This window comes from Ailuropoda melanoleuca, chromosome 4 (assembly GCF_002007445.2).
Source record: "Ailuropoda melanoleuca isolate Jingjing chromosome 4, ASM200744v2, whole genome shotgun sequence".
NCBI lineage: Eukaryota > Metazoa > Chordata > Mammalia > Carnivora > Ursidae > Ailuropoda > Ailuropoda melanoleuca.
This window is the reverse complement of record NC_048221.1, coordinates 120,195,769-120,215,916: the sequence shown is the minus strand read 5'-3', so window position 1 is coordinate 120,215,916 and position 20,148 is coordinate 120,195,769. Positions and strand designations below refer to the sequence as shown.

The following is a 20,148-nucleotide window of genomic DNA, read 5'->3' as shown; positions in this document are numbered from 1 at the left end:
ATAGAGTTCTCTGTTCAGCTCTCTGTAGGAGGGGAAGGCCAGAAGAAGAGAATCATTGCTGGGGACTTTATGCCTCTGGCTGGTAAGATGGATCCTAGAAGCCTGAGGTACCACCATCTGATCCTGAGCCCTACTGGACCCCCACTCACCCTCCACTCCCCAAAACTACAAATCCGTCCCAAGTTAGGGCAAGACTTGTCATCTCCAGAGTTCAAGGTCTTATTGTATGTCATCAGAAAATGCCCCTTCTGTGTAATCTAACCTTGGTTTATTGAAAGTAGAGTGCTTGGCATTTAATCAGTGCTTGGTAACTCTTGCTGATACTGTAATTATTAGCTTACTAGACATTATGTTATTTTCTCTTGTTCTTGGTTCTGCTGGGTGCTTTTGGAAGCAAGAACAGGAAAGTTGGGCATTAAGGTCCCCAGAGTGGTCCTCACCTGGGTGCTTTGCATCAATAATAGCCCTGATGAGATTATAAGAATGTTAAGTGGGCTGTGAAATTTTTCTTGGGGATTCATGCCTTGAGATGAATATAGTTAGAAAAACCAACAAATAGAGTGAGATTCGGGCACACAATCACATGGATTGTGTGCCCAAAAGTACTCTGTTAGGATCTGGATGAATGAATAAGTGTGTGAATGGATGAAGAAATGACTCTATCTCACCACAAAGTTGAGTTAGTGGCCATCTGCTGCAGTAGTTGAGGAGGGGGTTCTGAATGTTGCCCTGAAATAGCTCCCTAATTTTACAGCTATTTGAAATTCTTTTATAAGTGATCTAGTCTTTGCAAGATTGAAAATACAAGTATAAATGAGAGAGGTGAGGCAATTATTTAAATTTATCTCATTGTATAAGTGACTGACATGATATCTTCCTGTTGAGTAAATTCCAACAGAGAAAAAGAAAAAATAAGGACAGTGATAAGGAAGAGAATAAGGAGTGATGGAGACAGATGAGCTCAATTATGGAGATGAGACCAACTACTACATTCTTCCTACCCATGGTTTCCCATTTTTCAGATGAGAACATGAGGCATGCAATCTAGTGATATGCTCAGTGATACAAATGGGTTAGAACACAGGGGTCCTGGGTCCTGGTACAGGGTCCTTCCATTCTGCTAAGGATTCAACACTGTAGCTGAGGGATCAGATAAATCTCATTCTCCTTCCCATTTGGTTTGGGCCATCCTTGAAAGCCAGGTCACAGGCCCATCTTTCTTTCAGTGGGAGGTATCATGGCAGGCAGCTCAGAGGGCCCAGGAGCTGGGTGTGCTCCTGAGGGGCTCACTCACCTTTGGCCGCATCCACCTCAGGCTGGATAGGTCTTTTCCCTGGAGCAGCTTCAGACCTATGGAAGAAGTCTCTGCAGGGAATGTCTCATCCTCAAATGGTAGGCCTCTGCTTAGGCAACGATCCCGCAAGGAGTTAAAGTCCTGGCCATTGAATTTGATGACAGCAGTCTTGGCTAGAGGCTCCTGGTTGTGTGCCATGACTCTCCTTAGAAGATGTCTAAGGCCTTTTCCTTCTGGTAAGAAAGAGAGATATTTTTAGGGATTAGTTGTCAAGACCTTTGCATCATTAGATGTGAGCCTTGGAAGGGTACTCGGATGTCCCCCACCCCCTTTTACAAGTGATGGTACTGAGACCCAAAACACATCTGTCCCAGTGACACAGCCAGTTAGTGGGTAAGCCCAGACTAGAATTCAAGCATTCTTTCTCCCAGTTCAATTTTCAATCTGCTGTACCAAAGAGCTACTCAGTATGCTGTTATGTGCATGAGAGACTATGGGGGGTATTTGTACATTAATGAACATTTATTGAGTGCTGACCTTGTGCCAGGCACTTTTCTGAATGCTGGCAATCCAAAGATAAATACGACATGATCTTTATCCCTAAGGGGCTCATTATCAAGTGGGAAAGAGAGATAAGACATTTCAACAACTTGCTATCATTCAACAGAAACTGTCTAATTAAACTGGTACATAATCCTGTGACTATAAAAAGGAGGAGCTATCAACTGCCAGGGAAAGTCTGGGATGACTCTCCCACAGGCAAGGACATTTGAATGGGGCCTTGAAGGAAGAAGACTATGCCAGGTGGGGAACTGGTGGGTGTATATGTATAAATTATTCCATATATATATAAAAATCTGTCCAGGTTCCCTGAGTAGCAAGTGTGTGGAGGTCCAGGAGTTGGATTGGAAAGGTCATGAGTGTTAGAGAGAATAGGGGGGCAGTCTGGAACGGTCAGTGGGGTAAGGGTTAGGGATAGGGAATGTTGGCAGAGATGGCCAGGAAAGTAGGTTGGAAAACTGGACTGTGGTATGTTTTATGCCCTGCAAGCACTACAGGGCCACTGAAGAGGTAGGTCATGATCAGATCCGTGTAAAGGATTGTGGAGTGAGTTGGAGGCCACATGGAGGGAATGAGTAGGGACTGAGACAGGGAGGAGGTGAGGATGTTGCTGCACATGTTCATGATAGTGTTAGACCATTAGTAGTGAAAATGATGGAAAACAGATCCTAGTGTCATTTTATAGGTAAAACTAATAGGATTCCATGACGAATTGAATATGTGGGCAGAGGAAGGAGATGTGGGGCAGGAAAAAAAAAGGCAGTGTGGTGAACAATCAAATGAGTTTTCAAGTTTGCTTTCTGCTCTCACCACCTTCCTACTGGTTCCACAAGATGGAGTAGTATTCAAGCCTGTGAACCTACTTCTCCATCTGTACAGATTAATGATTCCAACCTCGTAGGGTCTGTTGGGAATTAAATGAGAAGAATGGCTGGCATACAGCAGGCACTCAATAAAAGTTGGCATCCTAATTTCCTTAAAGAGATGTCAAGGAAGTCTGGAATTTCTTGTTCAGGAAGCCATAGGGATGTACTGATGCCATTTACCAAAATGTGTACCATATCTTCCAAGCTGACTTGCATTTGAATCCTGAATCCACACTTACTGACTGTGGGACTTGAAAAGCTTCCTTAGCCCTTAAATTAGTACATTTCAAGCTTCTTTGACTCGGGCACAGAAGACCCCAAGATCCATAGGTCCTATCCATTCCCACTTCACAGTGAAAAAGGAATCAGGTGATGATAAAGAACAAAAGAGGGACACAAACGAACAACTCAGGAAGAAAGAAAATGAGCTTACAATCAAGATCTTGGATCACACAAAAACATGCAAACTTAAAATAATTTAGCAATGTTCTTACAGTTAACATTTAATAATAGTACGTTGCTGATTATGTAGATAACAAATTCATAGGCAGAATATCATCTATAAAGTGTCACTGTACACACATATTTGGAGGGAATTATACATACAAATGTCTAGCAAATGAGGTAAAAATAATTTATATTTGAACTACTCAGTTGGACCATATGAGACTGTCATTTTTTAGGTCAAAAACTCTTGAATATTGTCCATTTCATATAGCTTCAGCTAAGGTAAAAATGTTTGAATGTAGGCCATTTCATTTGGTTTAGTCCAATATGTTATATGCATTTCTTTAATCTAATTCTTGGAAAAAGAGTGAAAATATGTCAATATACCTCGCCACTTGCTATAGGGTTAAGAGGAGAGCCCACAACAAATTATATAGAAAGCTGAAATAACAGTAGGATATCATTCAAGAGCAAGAAAACAGTAATAGAAATTGATTGCCAATTCAAGACAAAGGCAATGACACCTGATAATGGAGAGTTGTGAAAATTATGGGTTTCCCAACTCTGCACATGCTCGTGGATAGGTGAAACAATACAGCACTGTCAAGCCACCTACCTCGCAGTAAAATATTGAATTAGAGTGTGTGATAAACTCCAGCAATGAGCTCATTTTAGTTTAGGAAAACCAAACAGTACTTACTCTTAATAACACAATTATGGGATGTAAGAGGGAGTGTGTATGTACAAGTGAGTCTGAAGAATTTGGCTTGACTTCTCCTTCAGAATCTTGCAAAGGCCTTACTTACATTTGGAAGTCAGCTCCCAGGCCATCTGTAGGGCCCTCACTGCTCACCACTGCGCAGTGGACAGTTAGGAATCCCTAAGACTTGCTTTCCTCATTTGTGAAATGATGACAACAATGTGTACGTGGTAGAACTGTTCTGAGACTCAGATGAATCCATGCTTGTCAAGTACTTAGCACTGTGACTGGAACCCAGAAAGTGGTCAATAAATCATGGTTATCAGCAGCATTATCATTTTGATTATGAAAGGACTGTGCAGAAAACTCTACACCTTCTAAGATGAGGACTTGCTCTTATGATTGACAGCTAGTCTCGAATGGGCCTGCCGGGGTGAGGGCTAGGGGTGAGGTATCACACCCGTGTCCTCAGCTCTGCTACTGCTTTGCACTCGCTAACTGAGCGCCCAGGAAGGAAAGGAAAGACTCTGGGGTACAGGTGGCAGGTCTGGGTGTCTGTTGGTGGAGGAGGTGGTCTGCTGCTCTGGGAGAGAAGAGAATCTTGATGGGAAAAAGAGAAAGCAGGAAGGAAGGGGAGGGAGCCTCCCCACTCCAGGCACAGACCTCACACCTATCAGGTTCACCCTGTGGCCCCCCGGATTCCTTATGGCTTTGCCAGAAAACCACCTGCAGACTCACTTTCTCAAGAAGAAAGTGTCCACAGAACTTGACATTTCACTTTGGTGTGCAGCAAAGAAGGCCAACCAATTCTCCTATTTGTCATTTTAGGGAGGGCTTTTTGGCTTATTTATTTTTCCATTTTGTTTCACTGTGAAAGGTAAACAAAGGCAAGAGAAGACCCAACTGCCTAGGGAAAAAAAGAGAGAGAGAGATGGAAGATCTTCCTGATATTCTGGATAAAAAGCTGTCTTACTACGGGGGTATCTCTTGAAAGGAACAAGAAAAAATGGCACAAGAGGAGCTGGAAAAATGGCAGAAAGAGTTTGTGTAAAGTTCCTAATGTGAGAGACTGTGTGAACTGATGCATCATGCCTCAGAACTAGGATGAGAAGTAGGCAAGAGATGCACTTGGTGGTTTAACCTGTTCTGCTCTCCACCATGTCTATAAAGTGAGTTTGATTCGGTCCTTCCTCATGTCCTCTGCTGAGTTGGGTGACTGTCTTAGTCTGTTCAGCAAACAACAAAATACCACAGAGTGGGGGCTTAAGCAACAGACGTGTGTCTCCTCACAGTTCTGGAGGCTGAAAGTCTAAGATCAGGAGGCCAGCCTGGTCAGGCTCTGGTGAGGACTCTCCCTAACCTTACAGACAACTGCTGTTTTGATGTGTCCTCCTATGGCAGAGAGGGCGAGAGAGACGGCGAGAAAGAGAGGGAGAAAGAGATCTCTTTCTCTTCTTCTAAGGCCACAGTCCTATTGGATTAGGGCTTTACTCTTATGACCTTATTTAACCTTAATCACCTCCTTTCTGGGCCCTATCACCTGAAACAGTCACAGTGGGGGTTAGAGCTTCAAAATATGAATTTGGAGGGGAACACAATTCAGTCCATAGCAGTGACTAACCTCAGGCTGTCCCAACAACTCTCCTAGCCCTGGGTGCATATTTTAAGCAGTGTGCAATCAAAAATGAATTGTTGAACACTACAACAAAAACTTATGATGTACTATATGCTGGCTAACTAAACAAAATAAAAAAAATACAAATAAATAAAATATGGATGAAAACTAAAAAAAAAAAAAGGGAAAGCGGGCATATCAATAAGGACCTCAGGGGATAGGCGGAGGATGTCAGTAAACACAAGTGAAAATGACCCAACAGTGCTGAGTATGTAAACATTATTGAAATACATGGAAAGATGATGAGGGCTCCCAAATGGCAGAAAAGTCTTAGATGATAGTATCTTTGGTCTGCTAGCACCTAGTGCCAGGCCTGGCACATAGTAGATATTCTATAAAATTCTTACAAGTGTTGGTGGGATGAATGCCTCAAATCAGCTATTTTCAAGTATGTTCTGTGGAGGAGAAGCCTCCATAAATAAGAGATTATGAGGTCAAATGGTTTGGAAAATATTTCATATCAAATAGTCTTTATGGAGATTCACAAAAGCTTCCAAGAAGTCCTCAAAAAAAAAAAAACAACTTAAATAAGTTTGCTTTCAGGGTTTCACACATATATAATCAGCAAGTTATTTATTGAAAAATTCTTATTTACATATGGGAAAGATGCACAGAAGTTAAATGACTCAGAAAAGAGAAGCCCCAAAGTTAAATGGCTTTAGAAGACCCCAACTCAAGACCTCATTCTGCCCCTTATTAGCCACATGATCCTGAGAAAGTTTTCTAAGCACTTAGTACCTCATAGAAGGTGCACTTGAATGCATAGTCCGAACTTGATTAGATTTACTCCTGTTTTTTTTTTAAATCAATGATCTCCAGAGGATTATAATAGAACACAGATTCTAGATAACATAACACTCATTTTGCCCAGGATACAATCACAAACTACTCAAAATTAAAGAACTATGACACTATGATCTATTCTCAAGAGAAAACACAATTGACAGGTGCCAGCTTTGCAATGATCTAGATGTAGAAATTATCTGAAAAAAAATTTTAAGGCACTTTCATAAAACAAAAGAAATACACGTGAAATGAATGAGAGGATAGATGGTCTCAGTGGAGAAATAGGAGTTATAAAAAAGAAACAAATAGAAACTTTAGAGTTGCAAAATACAAAATTTAAAAAACAAAACTTACTGGATGGGCTTAAGAGTGAAGATGAGAGGAAAGATGAAGTAAAATAAGAGGAAAGAATAAGAAAGTATCCAATGGAAAAGAAAAAAGCCTTAGGCGGACATGTGATACAATACCAAAAGGTGTGACTTACATGTAGTTGCAGGCCCAGGAAGAGAGGATCAAGATATTAGAGCAGATGGGTAGTAAGGAGGGCACGTATTGCATGGTGCACTGGGTGTTACACGCAACTAATGAATCATGGAACTTTACATCAAAAACCAGGGATGTACTGTATGGTGACTAACATAATATAATAAAAAAATTATTATTAAAAAAAGATATTAGAGCAGGAAAAGTATTTGTAGAAGTGGTCAAAAACTTCCCAAATTTGGTGACAGATTTATGAATTCAAGAAGCTTGAAAAGTCAAGAAAACCATGACTGGCACATCACAATCAAGCTGTTGAAAACCCAAGATAAAGAGAAAAAAATCTTGAAAGAAGCTAGAGAAAAATGACATGTGAAATCCAAGGGAGCAATGACGCAAAGAACTACAGATTTGTCACCAGAAGCCATGGAGGACAGAAAACAGTGGAATAATTTTAAAATTGCTGAAAGTGGGGCACCTACCCAGGCTCGGTTGGGTGTCCAACTCTTGATTTCAGCTCAGGTCATGATCTCAGGGCATGAGATCGAGCCCCGTGTCGGGCTCTGCATTCAGCAGGGAGTCTGCTTGAGGATTCTCTCTCTCTCTCTCTCTCTCTCTGCCTTTCCCCCTACTTGTGCGCTTTCTCAAAAATAAATAAATAAACCTTTAAAACAATAATAAAATTGCTGAAAGAATGACATGCCAAACCAGAATTCTGTATCCAGTGAAAATATATTTCAGGAATAATAGTGAAATAAAGATTTCAGATGAACAAAATTAAGGGAATCCATCATCCAAAGACATGCTTCAGAAGAAATGATAAAGGAAGTTCTTCAATTTGAGGGGCAATAATAACAGGGAAAACTGAATTTGCAGGAATGGAAAGCAGTAAATACATGAGTAAATATGTAAGACAGTTTTTTTTTCTCTTAAATTCTTTAAAATACATATATGTGTTTAAAGCAAAAGTTACAACATTGTCTGGAGAGATTTCAAAGTATGCAGATATAATTCATACTACAACTATAACATAAGGAACAGTAGAAGAGAATTAAAGGGAGCTATATGGCTGCAACTGTTCTGTATTTTACATCAAGTGGTACAATAGAATTAGGAAGACTGAGTATGTGTATTTAATCCCTAGACAACCACTAACAAAATAATAAAAAGAGATGTAGCCCAAAGATAATAGAGAAGTTTAAATAGGATACTAAGACATATTCATGTAATCAAAAGAAGTCAATAAAGGGGGAACGGTGGATAAACATACAATAAATAGACATAAATCCAACTATATCAATAATTACATGTTAACCTCAACTGAAAGGCAGAGATTTGCAAAGGAGATAAAATTGTGAAACTCATCTATATGCTGCCTATAAGAGGCACCCTAAATAAAGGCATAGATAACTTGACAATAAATGGATGAAAAGAATATACCATACAAACAGTAAGCATAAGAAGGCTGGGGTGGATATTAATAGATTGATCAAATAGACTTCCAGGGATAAAGTGGGGCATTTAATATTGGTAAAATTTTATCAGGAAGAAATAAAATCACTAATGTGTAGGCACCTAAAAATAGAAACAGAAAATATGTGAACCAAAACTTCACAGAATTAAAGTGAGAAACAATTCCACAATTATAGTAGGAGATTTTAGCACTCACATTTCAGCAATTTATAGGCCAACTACACAAAAATTTTAAAAATCAGTGAAAACATAAAAGATCTGAATGGCATTATCAATCACTTTGATGTAATTCGTACATATGCTGTACTGTATCTAAAAACTGCAGAGTATACATTCTTTTCAAATGTATGTGATATAGTTACCAAAACAGACAATACACGGGGCCATAAAACCATATATTTCCAAGCACTGAATCACACAGATTCTCTAACCACAACAAAATTAAAATTAGAAGTTAATACCAATAGGATAGTTAGGAAACCCCCAAATACCTGGAATTAAACACACCTTTAAATAATTCATGAATCCAAGATGATATCACGAGGGGAATAAGAAAACCCAAGTAGAAGGGAGTAAATAATACAGGAAGTAAATAAGGAAGTAAAACAAGTAGAAGGAAGTAAATAATACAGACAAAAGAAGAAAATCATAACAGAGAAAACCAATAGAGAAAATCAGCAAGCAAGAACTGCTCCTTTAAGATGATCAACAAAACGGACAAATCCAGAATCAAGTAAGTTGAGGACAAAAGAGTGTGAACACAAATCACCAATATCATCATTGATGAAGGGTTTATCACCACAAATCCTATAAATATTAAAGGATTCATAAGAGGCTACTATGAAGAAACTAATGTCAAAAAATTTGCTGTGACATGAAATGGATGACTTTCTTGAAAAATACAATGTATCAAAGTTGACACAAGAAGAAACAGAAAATCTGAATAACCCTGTGTCTAATCAAGATATTGAATTTGTTAGTAAAAGCTTTCCCCAAAAGAAACCCCCAGACCCAGGGAGGTTCACTGGTGGATTCTCTTACTCTTTCTAGGTCAAAATAGCACCAATCTTGCACAAACTTCTTCAGAAACTGGAGGAGAAGGGAAACACTGCTGAACTTATTTTATCAGTTCAACATAACACTAACAACAAAGTCTCATGAAAGAATCCACACCACAGGAAAAAAATATTATGAATCACTATCCCTCATGAACAGAGATAGCAAAGATCCTTCACAAAATTTCAGCAAATCAAATCCAACAATGCAAAAAAGAAGAGAAAGAATAGTACATCAAGTTTAAGTGGGATTTATTTTGGGAACATAGGTTGGTTTAACATTAAAAAAAATCAGCAGTGTAATTAACCATATAAAAAAGATTTCTAAAAAGCCAATAATTAAATTAAACTTATTTTGACAAAATTCAACATATATTTATGGTAAAAACTCTCAAAGGAGAGTTACTTAGAAAAAGTAAATAATGTTCTCAAACTAATGAAGGACATCTATAAAAAAATCTACAGCTAAAATAATCCTTAGTGATGGAAGAGTATTTTTCTCTTTTATAATCATAGTTAAGGCAAGAATACCCATTGTCGCCTTTTTTTTTTTTTTAAGTGTTAGCACTTTTATTTAACATTGTACTGGAGGTCCTAGACAATTCGATAAGAAAATAATTCTAGAATTATTTTATATATTTATATTCAGCAAGATACAAAGTTAATATAAAAATCAGTTATACTATTATATACCAGCAGCAAACAAAAGGAAAACAATAGCATTCTATTACAAATACTTGGGGAAAATACCTCACTAAAGACATCTGAGCTCTTTACATCAAAAACTACAAATCATTGCTGAGCAAAACTGAAGAAGACCTAAATTAATTGGAAGATTCAGTATTGCCAAGATGGCAATTCTCTCCAAATATATCTATAGATTCAATACAATTCCAACCAAAATTATAGAATGCCTTTTCATTTTTAAAGAAATTGACAAACTTATTCTAAAATTTAAACTTAAATACAAGGGACCTAGAATAACCAAAGAAATTTTTTTAAAAAGGCAAATGTTGGGGTACCTGGGTGGCTCAGTTGTTTAAGCATCTGACTCCTGATCTTGGCTCAGGTCTTGATCTCATGGTCATGGGTTCAGGCCCCACATTGAGCTCCATGCTTGGTGTGGAGCCTACTTAAAAAAAAAAGAGAGAAGAGAAGAGAAGAGAAGAGAAGAGAAGAGAAGAGAAGAGAAGAGAAGAGAAGAGGAGAAGAGAAGAGAAAAGAGAAAACGTTGGAGGACTTAGCCATCCCAACTTCAATTCGTAAAAAGATATACAATTAAATCAATGGTGCAGAGTGGAGAATCCCGAAACAGACCACCATATAAATGGTCAATTTATTGTTGACAAAGTTTCCAAGGTGATTCAATGGAGATAGAAACACCTTTCAAAAAACAATGCTGGATCAATTCCATATGGAAAAAGTTACAAAACAACAACAACAAAATGGACCCTTACTTCATACCACATGTAGAAATCAAGTCAAAATTATCACCAATCTAAAAATAGAATTTAAAATTATAACACTTAGAAGAAAACAGAAGAAAATACTGACATAGAGGAAGACATAGGACAAATGTTTGCAAATTTAGGTGTAGGAAAATGTGTCTTTGACAGGATGCAAAAATATGAGCCTTACAAGGAAAAAAAAAAGGATCAATTAAACTTCATCCAAAACATGAACGATACCATTAGGAAAACAAAAATGCAAATCACAGACCAGGAGAAAATATGTGTAAAACAAAAATCAGGGAAATGACTCATGTCCAAAATACATAAAGAAATCTTTTAAATCAATAAGAGAAAAAGAACCCATTAAAAATGGTCAAAAGATATGAACACTTTACCAAAAAACAAAAACAGGCAATTACCAACATGAAAAAATGCTTTACATCTTAAGTCACCAGTGAAAGGCAAATTATTACTACAATGAGAAGGCTAAAATTTTAAATGCTGACCATACTAAGTGTTGATAGGGAGATGGAACAATTGAAACTTTCATATGGTATTGGTGTGTATGTGAAGTGGTGGGACCACTGAGTGGAATTTCTGGGTTTCGTCTCTGCATACATTCAACTTCACTAAATATACCAAGTTATTGTCCGATGTTGTACCAATTTCTAATCTCACCAGCAATGTAAAAGCTCTATCTCCTTACTAGCACTTGGCATTGGCGAGCGTCTTATTTGTACCCATCTGGTGGGAGTAAAATGCCAATTCCTTGCAGTCTTAATTTACGTTTCCCTGATTACTAGTAAGATTGAGCATCTTTCAATATGTTTATTTGTCACTCGTAGTCCCTCTTGTGCGAAATGAGTATCCATATCTTATGCCCATTTGTCTACAACATTGTCTTTTTTGTTTTGATTTGCAGGAATTCTTTATTTACTCTGGATAGTCAACTTTTGCTGGTCATATGTGTTGCAAAGATCTTCTCCTAGTTGGTGGCTTATCTTTTTACTTCCCTGACAGTATCTTTTGATGAACACAGATATTTTTACTTTATACAAATAGAAATGTGTTACGACTATTTGCTTGGAAGTTACTTTTTATAAATTGAGCCAAATGTTAATTCTTTCGAGAACTTAATATAAGAAACTTCAGGAGAGAGTCTCTTTTTGAAACAGGAAGTTTAATTGTAATTAACACAGTCATTTTCCTGAAGCACTGATTTAAAAATTGTTTATAATTCTACAAAAATATTTTAAAGAAGTAGGATAGTCACAGCAACATTCTGAAATGGACTTGCAAAGAAACACTTTGAACACTTAGGAAATAATGCTTGGGTTTCTAGAAGCAAATATAACCTTATTAAAACCAATTACTTAACTTTCCTTCTCTTTTTCTTTTTACCCTTCCATAAAGAAGTTCTGACTTTAAAGGAACAGAAGAATGCCACATCTATGTGGTCTTGTGTACTGAGATATATAGAGAACATACCTTGATTTTTAAAAAAATATTTGATAAAATTTCCCTTTAATTCCCTATATATAAGATGGTGAAACCAGACTAGACTGTAAGACTGGGTAGGTTGTATCCTATATTACGGTACGGTAGAAATACAGGTAATATATAGTACACGAAGAGTATACAGAATTCACAGTTTGAGGCAGAGATTATGGATAAATAATTTTGGATTATCTCAAAATCACTGTACTGTAATAGCCACAGAACTCTGTCCCTTGTCCTGTCCCGTTTCACATTTTTATCTTCATCCTGGAAGAAGATGTTGAAATGAAAATAAAGATGTGTCTCAACATTTTCATCATTTTTAATGATATAAAGGAAGAACAATTCTCCAAGCAGGTGGCAGCATTAAAATTCTGAAGGACCTCAAAACCAAGAGGATGGAAGTTACCCAAGGAAACTGCGAATCTGTCTTCTCATTTAAAAGTTAACTGTGCAAGTAAATAGTGAGTGGGATTTGCCTTGGCTCCGTTTCATTTTGAGAAGATTTGGTACGGCTTACTTGGCTTCCCGTTGTAAATGGGGCACCGTGGTGAAAGATGTCCCCGCTCGCTCCGAGCTGCTGCCGCTGCGGGAAGGTTTTGCTGCAGACACCACGGTATCTCCCTCCAACCCCCCCGTACGAAGCTTTTGACGCCTGCTGGACACCCAGTGCACTACTGTTCAGTTCTGGGGCCACACTGCAAGCCACACATCAATGGTAGCCAAAGCAGGGTGTTAGGGTAGCACGGGGCACCTGGCCAGGATGGAGCCCTTTGCGCGCAAACAAGGTTTCCTGGTGAGCAGTTCTATCCACAGGGAAAAAGTGGGAATTTTTTTCCAACGGGACAAAAATGCCATCAACTAAACACACAAGAGATTACTTTCGGGCAAGGTGAAAATCTAGAAATGTTTACTGGGAGAAAGACAGACCAAAGGACTTATAGCGAGTGTCAGACCCAGCCCGGGAGTCCTGTTGCCAGCCCTCCAGAAGAATCCTGGTCTGAGAGAGTGGGGATTTAGCCATCCTGGTCCCACAATGAGGCCCCCTTTCTGCTTTTCTGACCTCCCAGGGTTATGTTCCTGTTCAGAAAACTGGACTCTGCCTTGTCCCTTTAAAAATTAACAATTAAAAAAAAAAAAAGACATCATAGGACGGTGGTCAAGAGCATGGGGAATCAACCTGAAACTTTAAACTTAAGTTTGACCTCAGATGCTGCTTAGTGACTGCGTGATCTTGAGCAATGCTCCCACTATCTGAGCCTCCTCTCCTTACAAATGAAGTGGGCTGGAGGTGGTGGTAAGAAACCAGCCTCAGAGCACCAGGTGAGTCTTAAAGGACATGATGCTTATAAAGCGCTTGGCCTGGGACATAAGAAAAGCTATGCGGGAGGTCTCCTGATGATTGGCCTGTCAGGATCTCCCCAGGGGCCCACTGCCCTAGCTCCGAACCTGAGCCCAGGGGCCATGTCCCTGTAACAGGTGATGGGCATGCCAGCCATTGCCCAGTTGCCTCCAGGACTTCCCACAGTAAGTCCCTCCAGATCCACAGAATGGTGCCCAATAGCCCAGCACACGTGGCTACAGAGCACTGGAAATATGGCAAGTAAAACTAAGGAAGTGAATTTTAAATTTTATCTTATTTTAATTAATTTATATTTAAAGGTAAATATCCACACATGCCCGTGGCTGCCTTATCGGATGGTGCCGAAGCAAAAATCTGTGGAAGGCACGAATGCCCACGTGCACTCTTCAGGGGCAATGGTCAAGCTGAGGTCGAATCATGTTAAGGGGGGGGGTGGCGCCGAAGAATCCATGCCTTGGGCGGATCCTTTCAACTTTGACCTGCTGGGGTTCCCCTCAACCACTCCTCCTCCACATCCAAGTTTTGCCACCAAACCATCCGGTCACTTCGTGCCAGGGGTCCGAAAGGACCGGCCAGCAGCTCCGCAGGCTTCACAGTGACAGGTGCAGGGCCTGAGCTGGTGTCTGCGGCCCCAGGAGGAGCTTAGCATGTCCCAGCAACACAGGCTGATGCTGTCTGCATTTTGTTTTCAATCAGCTGAGAAACAGGAAGCCCGAGTTCAATTGTTCCCTGCCCGGGAGTGATGCACACAGCTCTCTCCTGGCTGGTGTTTTTCAGAACAATGGAAATAAATCTGATGTAATGTAGCAGAACATGACAAGGGATGGTTTTCCCCTTAACAAATACTCATTTGAAATGGTGCCCAAACCCTGCACGAGCAGCGATCTATTTCCCACAACAGTGTTCCAGCAAAACCCATTACTAATTCCACAACTCAAATTAAAACTAACAGAGCTTGAAGGCTGGGGCTGACACTCTCTCTGCTGACAAGGAGCGAGGAAGGAGGGTGGGGGAAGGGGCCCGGCGCACTCACGTGTGTATGTGTTTAATTACACTGTTTAACACATTGAGAATAATTTAGCCACCCGAGTGGAGAGAGTAAGGCACTTAACTGCTCTCTGGCGGAAAAAAGCCCCGTGCAAACCACTTTCAGCTCTCTGACACCTAGGCACACCTCAGGGCTTTGGAGAAAGAGAAGGGGGGACGGAGAGAGGGGTAGACAGAGTATGGGGGGGAAGAGGCGGAGGAAGGAGGAGAGAGGAGGGGGAGAGGGAGAGATGAAGGCAGTGGGAAACAGGGGAAGAGGAGTGAGAGGGGGAGAGGTAGATTAAAAAAAGGAGAAAAAGGGAATTTTTTACATATACAAATTGTGAGTTGGGAAGGCACATGACTCTTTCTCCAGACCTAGTATGAGGGGCGTAAAGGTGACCATGAACATGAATTTTAGGGCTTAGAAAGGAACTTAACACCTAGACCCGTGCTTCCCCGACTTCAGAACCAGCTCAGTGAGTTTCCGGCCTTTGTGGCCTGAAAGCCATTGAGTGGGGTGTGTGGCTCCTAGAAAGGCAGGCCTCGGAGGAAGACTCTGTGGGCTCACTGTGCAGAAGGAGAAACTGAGGCTTCTGGTCAGAGGAGTCTGGCCAGTGCTTGGCGGAGACTCCCACCCAGTCCCCAGCTTCAAGGCGGGCAATCTGGCCTGCGAGCCGAGCAGGTCACCGTCCCTGCCAAGGGGCATCTTCTTTTCTGTGTCATTAGGGCTGGGAGGGGTCTGAGGTCCTCTCTAACCCACCAAGTGCCATGGGAGCCAGAGAAATGGAAGAAGGTTCTAGCATGGCTTCAGATTTGGAAAGCTCCCAGACCTGGAGCCAGTAGCAGAGGAGTAAGTGCTCCGAACAGAACCACCCCTCGCCTTCCAGGGACTCTGGGTTCAGTACCCAGGCTGACAGCCAAGGAGATGCGCGGCCTGGTGTGGGAGAGGCGGAAAGCCAAAACCATGCTCTGGGGCCCCAGACAGGGCAGCCCCATCCTCCTCGCTCCCTGGTGTCCTCTCTGGGTGGACTCAGCCTCTTCCAGGACCTAGGTCTCAAGAAGCTGAGAGACCTCAGCCGATGTTTACCTTGCAGGAGCCCCCGTGGGGTAACAGAAGGGTCCCTTGCCAGGCAGAGGGGATCTGTGCTGCTCCACGGAGGCTGTGAGCTGCGGCCACGCTGCCCCCCTCCCCTTGCCTGTTTCCCCCCCTGGAACTCTGGGGAGATTGGACTTTCTTGTAGCTGCTTTCCAACTATAATGTTATGTTTCTGGAACGGAGAGTGTGGGTTCTTATGTACCCTGATATTGCTGGGCAGACAATGAAATAGGAACCCACTGAATATACTGTTCTTTTCAGTTAAATTGGGTTCATCATGTGCAAACATACAAAAAAATGAAACTTGCCTTTGTATGAAAAGACCCTCCTTCCCATCCCCGAAGTTCTCCAACAGGCGTCATTTAATCACAGAGGAAACCTAGAAAGTTCCTCTGTAGACCGGTGACATATTCTGAGGAAAAGGTAGAGCGTCCTATCTGGGCTCTGTCATTATATGCGCCCCAGAAACTCTGTGTAATATTTGGTATGATCTTGGGATTTTAGGGCATGGATTTTTTTCCCCACCCAAAAAGAGAAGATATACTTTCTACTTAGCTAATTCCAGCTCCTTCTTAAGCAAATTAGGGGGCCTTAGGACATTGGGGCCTGTCATATATAATCTGGGTCTTACGAGCTGCTATTTCTGACCCACCCTCCCCAGGTAGCCCAGGCCCCAGACTGCTCACCTCCCAGAGGCACGATCCAGAGAAGGTGTAGGCAGGCCCCGTGGGCCGAGTTTAGGACCTTTTCTCTTTAAGTTTCTTTGGAAGTGGATACCACGGTTAGGTAATCAATTTCTTCTTAAATGATTTCCTCTTGGCCTGTTTTCTTGGGCTTTCAGCAGAGGCAAAGAGAAGTAAAGGAAACAGAGGAGGCAGAGACACAGGGAGAGGGACAGAGAGCCCCGGCACACAGGTGCAGGGAGACGGAAAGACAGAGACAGCCGGTGGGTCAGTGGGGGTGGAGATCCTGAGGAGAACAGGAGAGCAAGAAGGCCAAAACCTGCTACGGAAAGTCCTGCTCACGCAAGCCCAGCATCCCGGGGTGTTGAAACGGAGCCCAAACATCGCTGGCTTTCTTACCCCTCAGATGTGAGCACTTAGGTGTACAATGGCAGGGACTCCCCAGAGGGAGCACTCTGAAGTCCCCTCCTGTGACAACAGGTCCATAGGGCGAGATCCAGGGCACGACTCTGGCCACAGCACAGGGACGCCAGCAGCTGGAGCTCGGGCATCCCAGTGTGCGCCTGGCATTTCTGGGCATCTCAGGCTGGGGAGGCCACAGGGGCGACGGGGCAGGGCGCGGGACTGGGAGCCTGGTGCTGACTCTGCCCGTGGCTGTTCCCCACCGTGGTGTGGGGGTGGCAGGGGTGGAGAGAGAGGGTTAGTAGCACCAGCAGCCAAGTACTCTAAGCGAGAGACTCCCTTGGCCAGCCAGCTCCAGGACTTGCGACAGTGGCATGTCCCAAGAAGGCCCAGGCTGAGCTGCTTGCTCTGAGCCTTTTCTGAAATCAAGGATCCACCCAGGTGGATGGGGTCACACTTGAGGGGACACGGACAGGGCATGGGTCAGTGGGAGAGGAAAAGTCTTTTGAAAAGATCTTCTGAATTAAGTATGTCAAAGAGGACCATGAATGAAAATAAACTGAGTGTGTGTGTGTGTGTGTGTGTGTATGTGAGAGAGAGAGAGAGAGAGAGAGAAAGCGAGCAGGTGAGTGAGGCAGAGGAAAGCAGGCTGAGGGGAGTTTAGGCCTCTGAGAGTTCCCATGCTCCTTCCTTCATTCTTTCTCATTCCGCCCTTTAAAAATTCCAAGAAGGCCAGGGCATTGGAAGGGGGCAGGGGTAGGCAGGGGAGACGGGAGAAAGAGGAGCAGAGGGTCTAGGAGCCTGCCTGCCAGGGCTGTGAAGAGGCCCTGGTGGGAAGGGGAAGGGCGGGCCAGGAGGGAGAGGCCCGTGCCCTCAGAACGTCAGCTTGAGGCAGGAGGAGATGCCGCCCCAGGAAGCTTCCGCCTCCCTCCTGCTGCCTGGGCTCTGTGCCAGAACGGGCGAGGCCCCAAGGGAGCCGTGGGAAGGCCCGTGCCCATCTGGGGAAGGTGACGTGGTCACAGGAAGAAGGCAGGGTTTGCAGACCGGGTCAGAGCGAGACGGCGGTGCTGGATCAGGAAGGCCTCGGAGTTGAAGGGATGTGCCCGTGGTGGCCGGCGGTCCAGGGTCCTAGGAGCCAGCCCCTCCTGAAGGCCTCTGCCCCGAGTTTCTCCCCAAGGTAAGGCCATCTAAAAGTTGAACTTTAGTACTTGGCAGGATGCTGGGGATTTGGGACATGCAGCATCATGATGTAGTCTACAGGTTGGCAGCCACTTCTGGCGAAGGATTAGACTGGGGACAAGCCGTGATGTTGGGCGAGGAGAACCTAGGACGTCTCCTGTGCCCAGCACTGATCCAGATGTGGGTCACTGGCCATGTCTCCTGAAGCAGGCGTGTGGTCACTTCCGATGGAGACACACCTCTCGGGGTCTGTGGTCCACACACTGTGATGGGGTCCAGCTCAGTTCTCGGAGCTTCAGGAGGTCCTGGGCAGGCCTGAGCCATGGGTATGAGAGGCGGACACCACAGGGCTGACCCAGCCAGTGATTGGAAGGCAGAGTACTGCCCAAGGGGCCATCATTTCAGAGAGAAATGAATCAAAGTTCCCTTGTGGCTGTTTTGGCAGAGTGAGAACATTAATCCAGAGCCCAAGGGCTCCTGGTTGTTTACTGGAGGAACCAGCTTTGCAGACTGGTGGGCGTGCACAGCCTTTCCATTAGATCACAGAATTTTTTATTCAAAATGATTTGTGTAAAACAGAAAGCAGTGCATGGTAAAGAAGAATTCCCTGAGAATTCGGGGATCAAGACAGAAGCCAGACGGCACCCAGGATGGCCAGGGCCCGAAGCAGTGCTTACAGCCCGGCTGTGGGGAGGGGAAGTGCTGGCCTACTCAGTAGGACCAGTTTCTTTGTTTTGGCCCTTTTCAGAGCCTTCCTATGCGAATCTGCGTCAGGACTGTCCCGGGGAAGGAAGGGGGAGAAGGAGGCGCAAACACCTGTGATGGGTTAGATTCTTGTCACCCAATGTGCTAAGTATTGAGTCCTCCTGAAGATATCACCCAGGGGGAAAAAAAAGTTTAGGTCCAGCTGGGACATCTGGGACAGGTGGAACAATTCAAGAAGATAGGCTGAAACCACTCTTATTGATGCCACCTGGGGATCAGCGACGTTCTGTGTCTTTCCCGGGACAAGCAGGGCAGTTGGCAGGTCATAACCCAACTGTAACTGCACAGGGAAAATGTTTGCACTTACTCTAGTCTGGTTAGCTTGGGTTCAAGCCCAACAGCCAGAGCTCTGTCTCCCTAAGCGCAAAATCACATCTCCAGGATGACCCCACCAGAGCCGCCCCAGAGGCACAGGCATTGACTGTGAGCTCTTAGGGTCACAGGAGCCGTCTCAATCTCCGAAGAGATCAGGCTCATGGTTAACCCAGATTTTTCACCTTTGTTCTTGTAATTATTAAGCTAGATCATTCGGAAACAAAAGGCAAGGCCTGGGTCCCACTCCTTCCTTCCGCAAATATGAGACATGTACTACGTGTCAGAAAGTGAACACAGGTGAACAAGGAGACAGGATTATTCCCATCAGAGTATCCCTTATGGTCAGGGTAGCCCTCGAGGTTGGGACTTGGAGCACAAAAGCAAAGGTGACTGGCTGTTAGAGGCATATACAGGCTTAGGTGATCTTCTCTTAGGGAGTCAACTCGTCTTTCGCCCTAGTTTTCCTTCAAGCCCAACCTCGGACCATTTGCACCAGAAGTCCCAAGTTTTTGGAGCTTCTGCATACATCTCTCTGCTGGGGAGACTTAGAATCTACGTAATTAAGACGCTCTCTTGGGGAATTCGTATGCTTACTGCAGTTTGGACCATTACCTTGGTCCAAAGCCCGGGAGGTCACCACTCACATCCTACCTGCTTCCTGGATGGGCGATCTGAGGTCAGCGGTATTCGGAGCCAGGTGAGGGCTGGCCAGGTTCCCCAGGTTCAGCAGCAGCAGCTTTGTGGGATGGTGAGTGTCGGTGGCAGAGGAAGGTCGCAGCCTCGGGTGAAGACACAGGCCAGCAGTGTTGGCAGAGTCCATGCTTCTCCCCGCAGCAGGCTCCTCCTTATATAGGGCTCACCAGGGAGAGCCCCGCCTTAGTTAAACAATGACTCCTGGAACAGACCTCCAGGCCTCCAGGAGAGAGGATATTGTGTTCAACTGCAAGGTCTTCCCCGTCCCCTCCTAATCCCAGCTCACTTCCTGGAGCCCCCAGCCGAGCAGCAGCCAATTTCTTGCCTGCCTGGGGTGT

At 43.4% G+C, this 20,148-nt stretch overlaps 1 protein-coding gene across 1 annotated transcript in view; it reads right to left on the bottom strand.

Annotated features, from left to right (window-relative positions):
* Positions 1-19,922, bottom strand: part of CAPN13 (calpain 13) — a 78,060-nt gene extending 58,138 nt beyond the window's left edge. Inside the window, exons 1-2 of the mRNA XM_034659684.1 lie at positions 19,769-19,922; positions 1,295-1,527 (exon numbers count right to left, since the gene is read on the bottom strand). Coding sequence (XP_034515575.1) covers positions 1,295-1,492 — 198 coding nt within the window. The 5' untranslated portion in view covers positions 1,493-1,527; positions 19,769-19,922. The remainder of the gene's footprint in view (positions 1-1,294; positions 1,528-19,768) is intronic.
* Between the last annotated feature and the right edge of the window lie 226 nt (positions 19,923-20,148).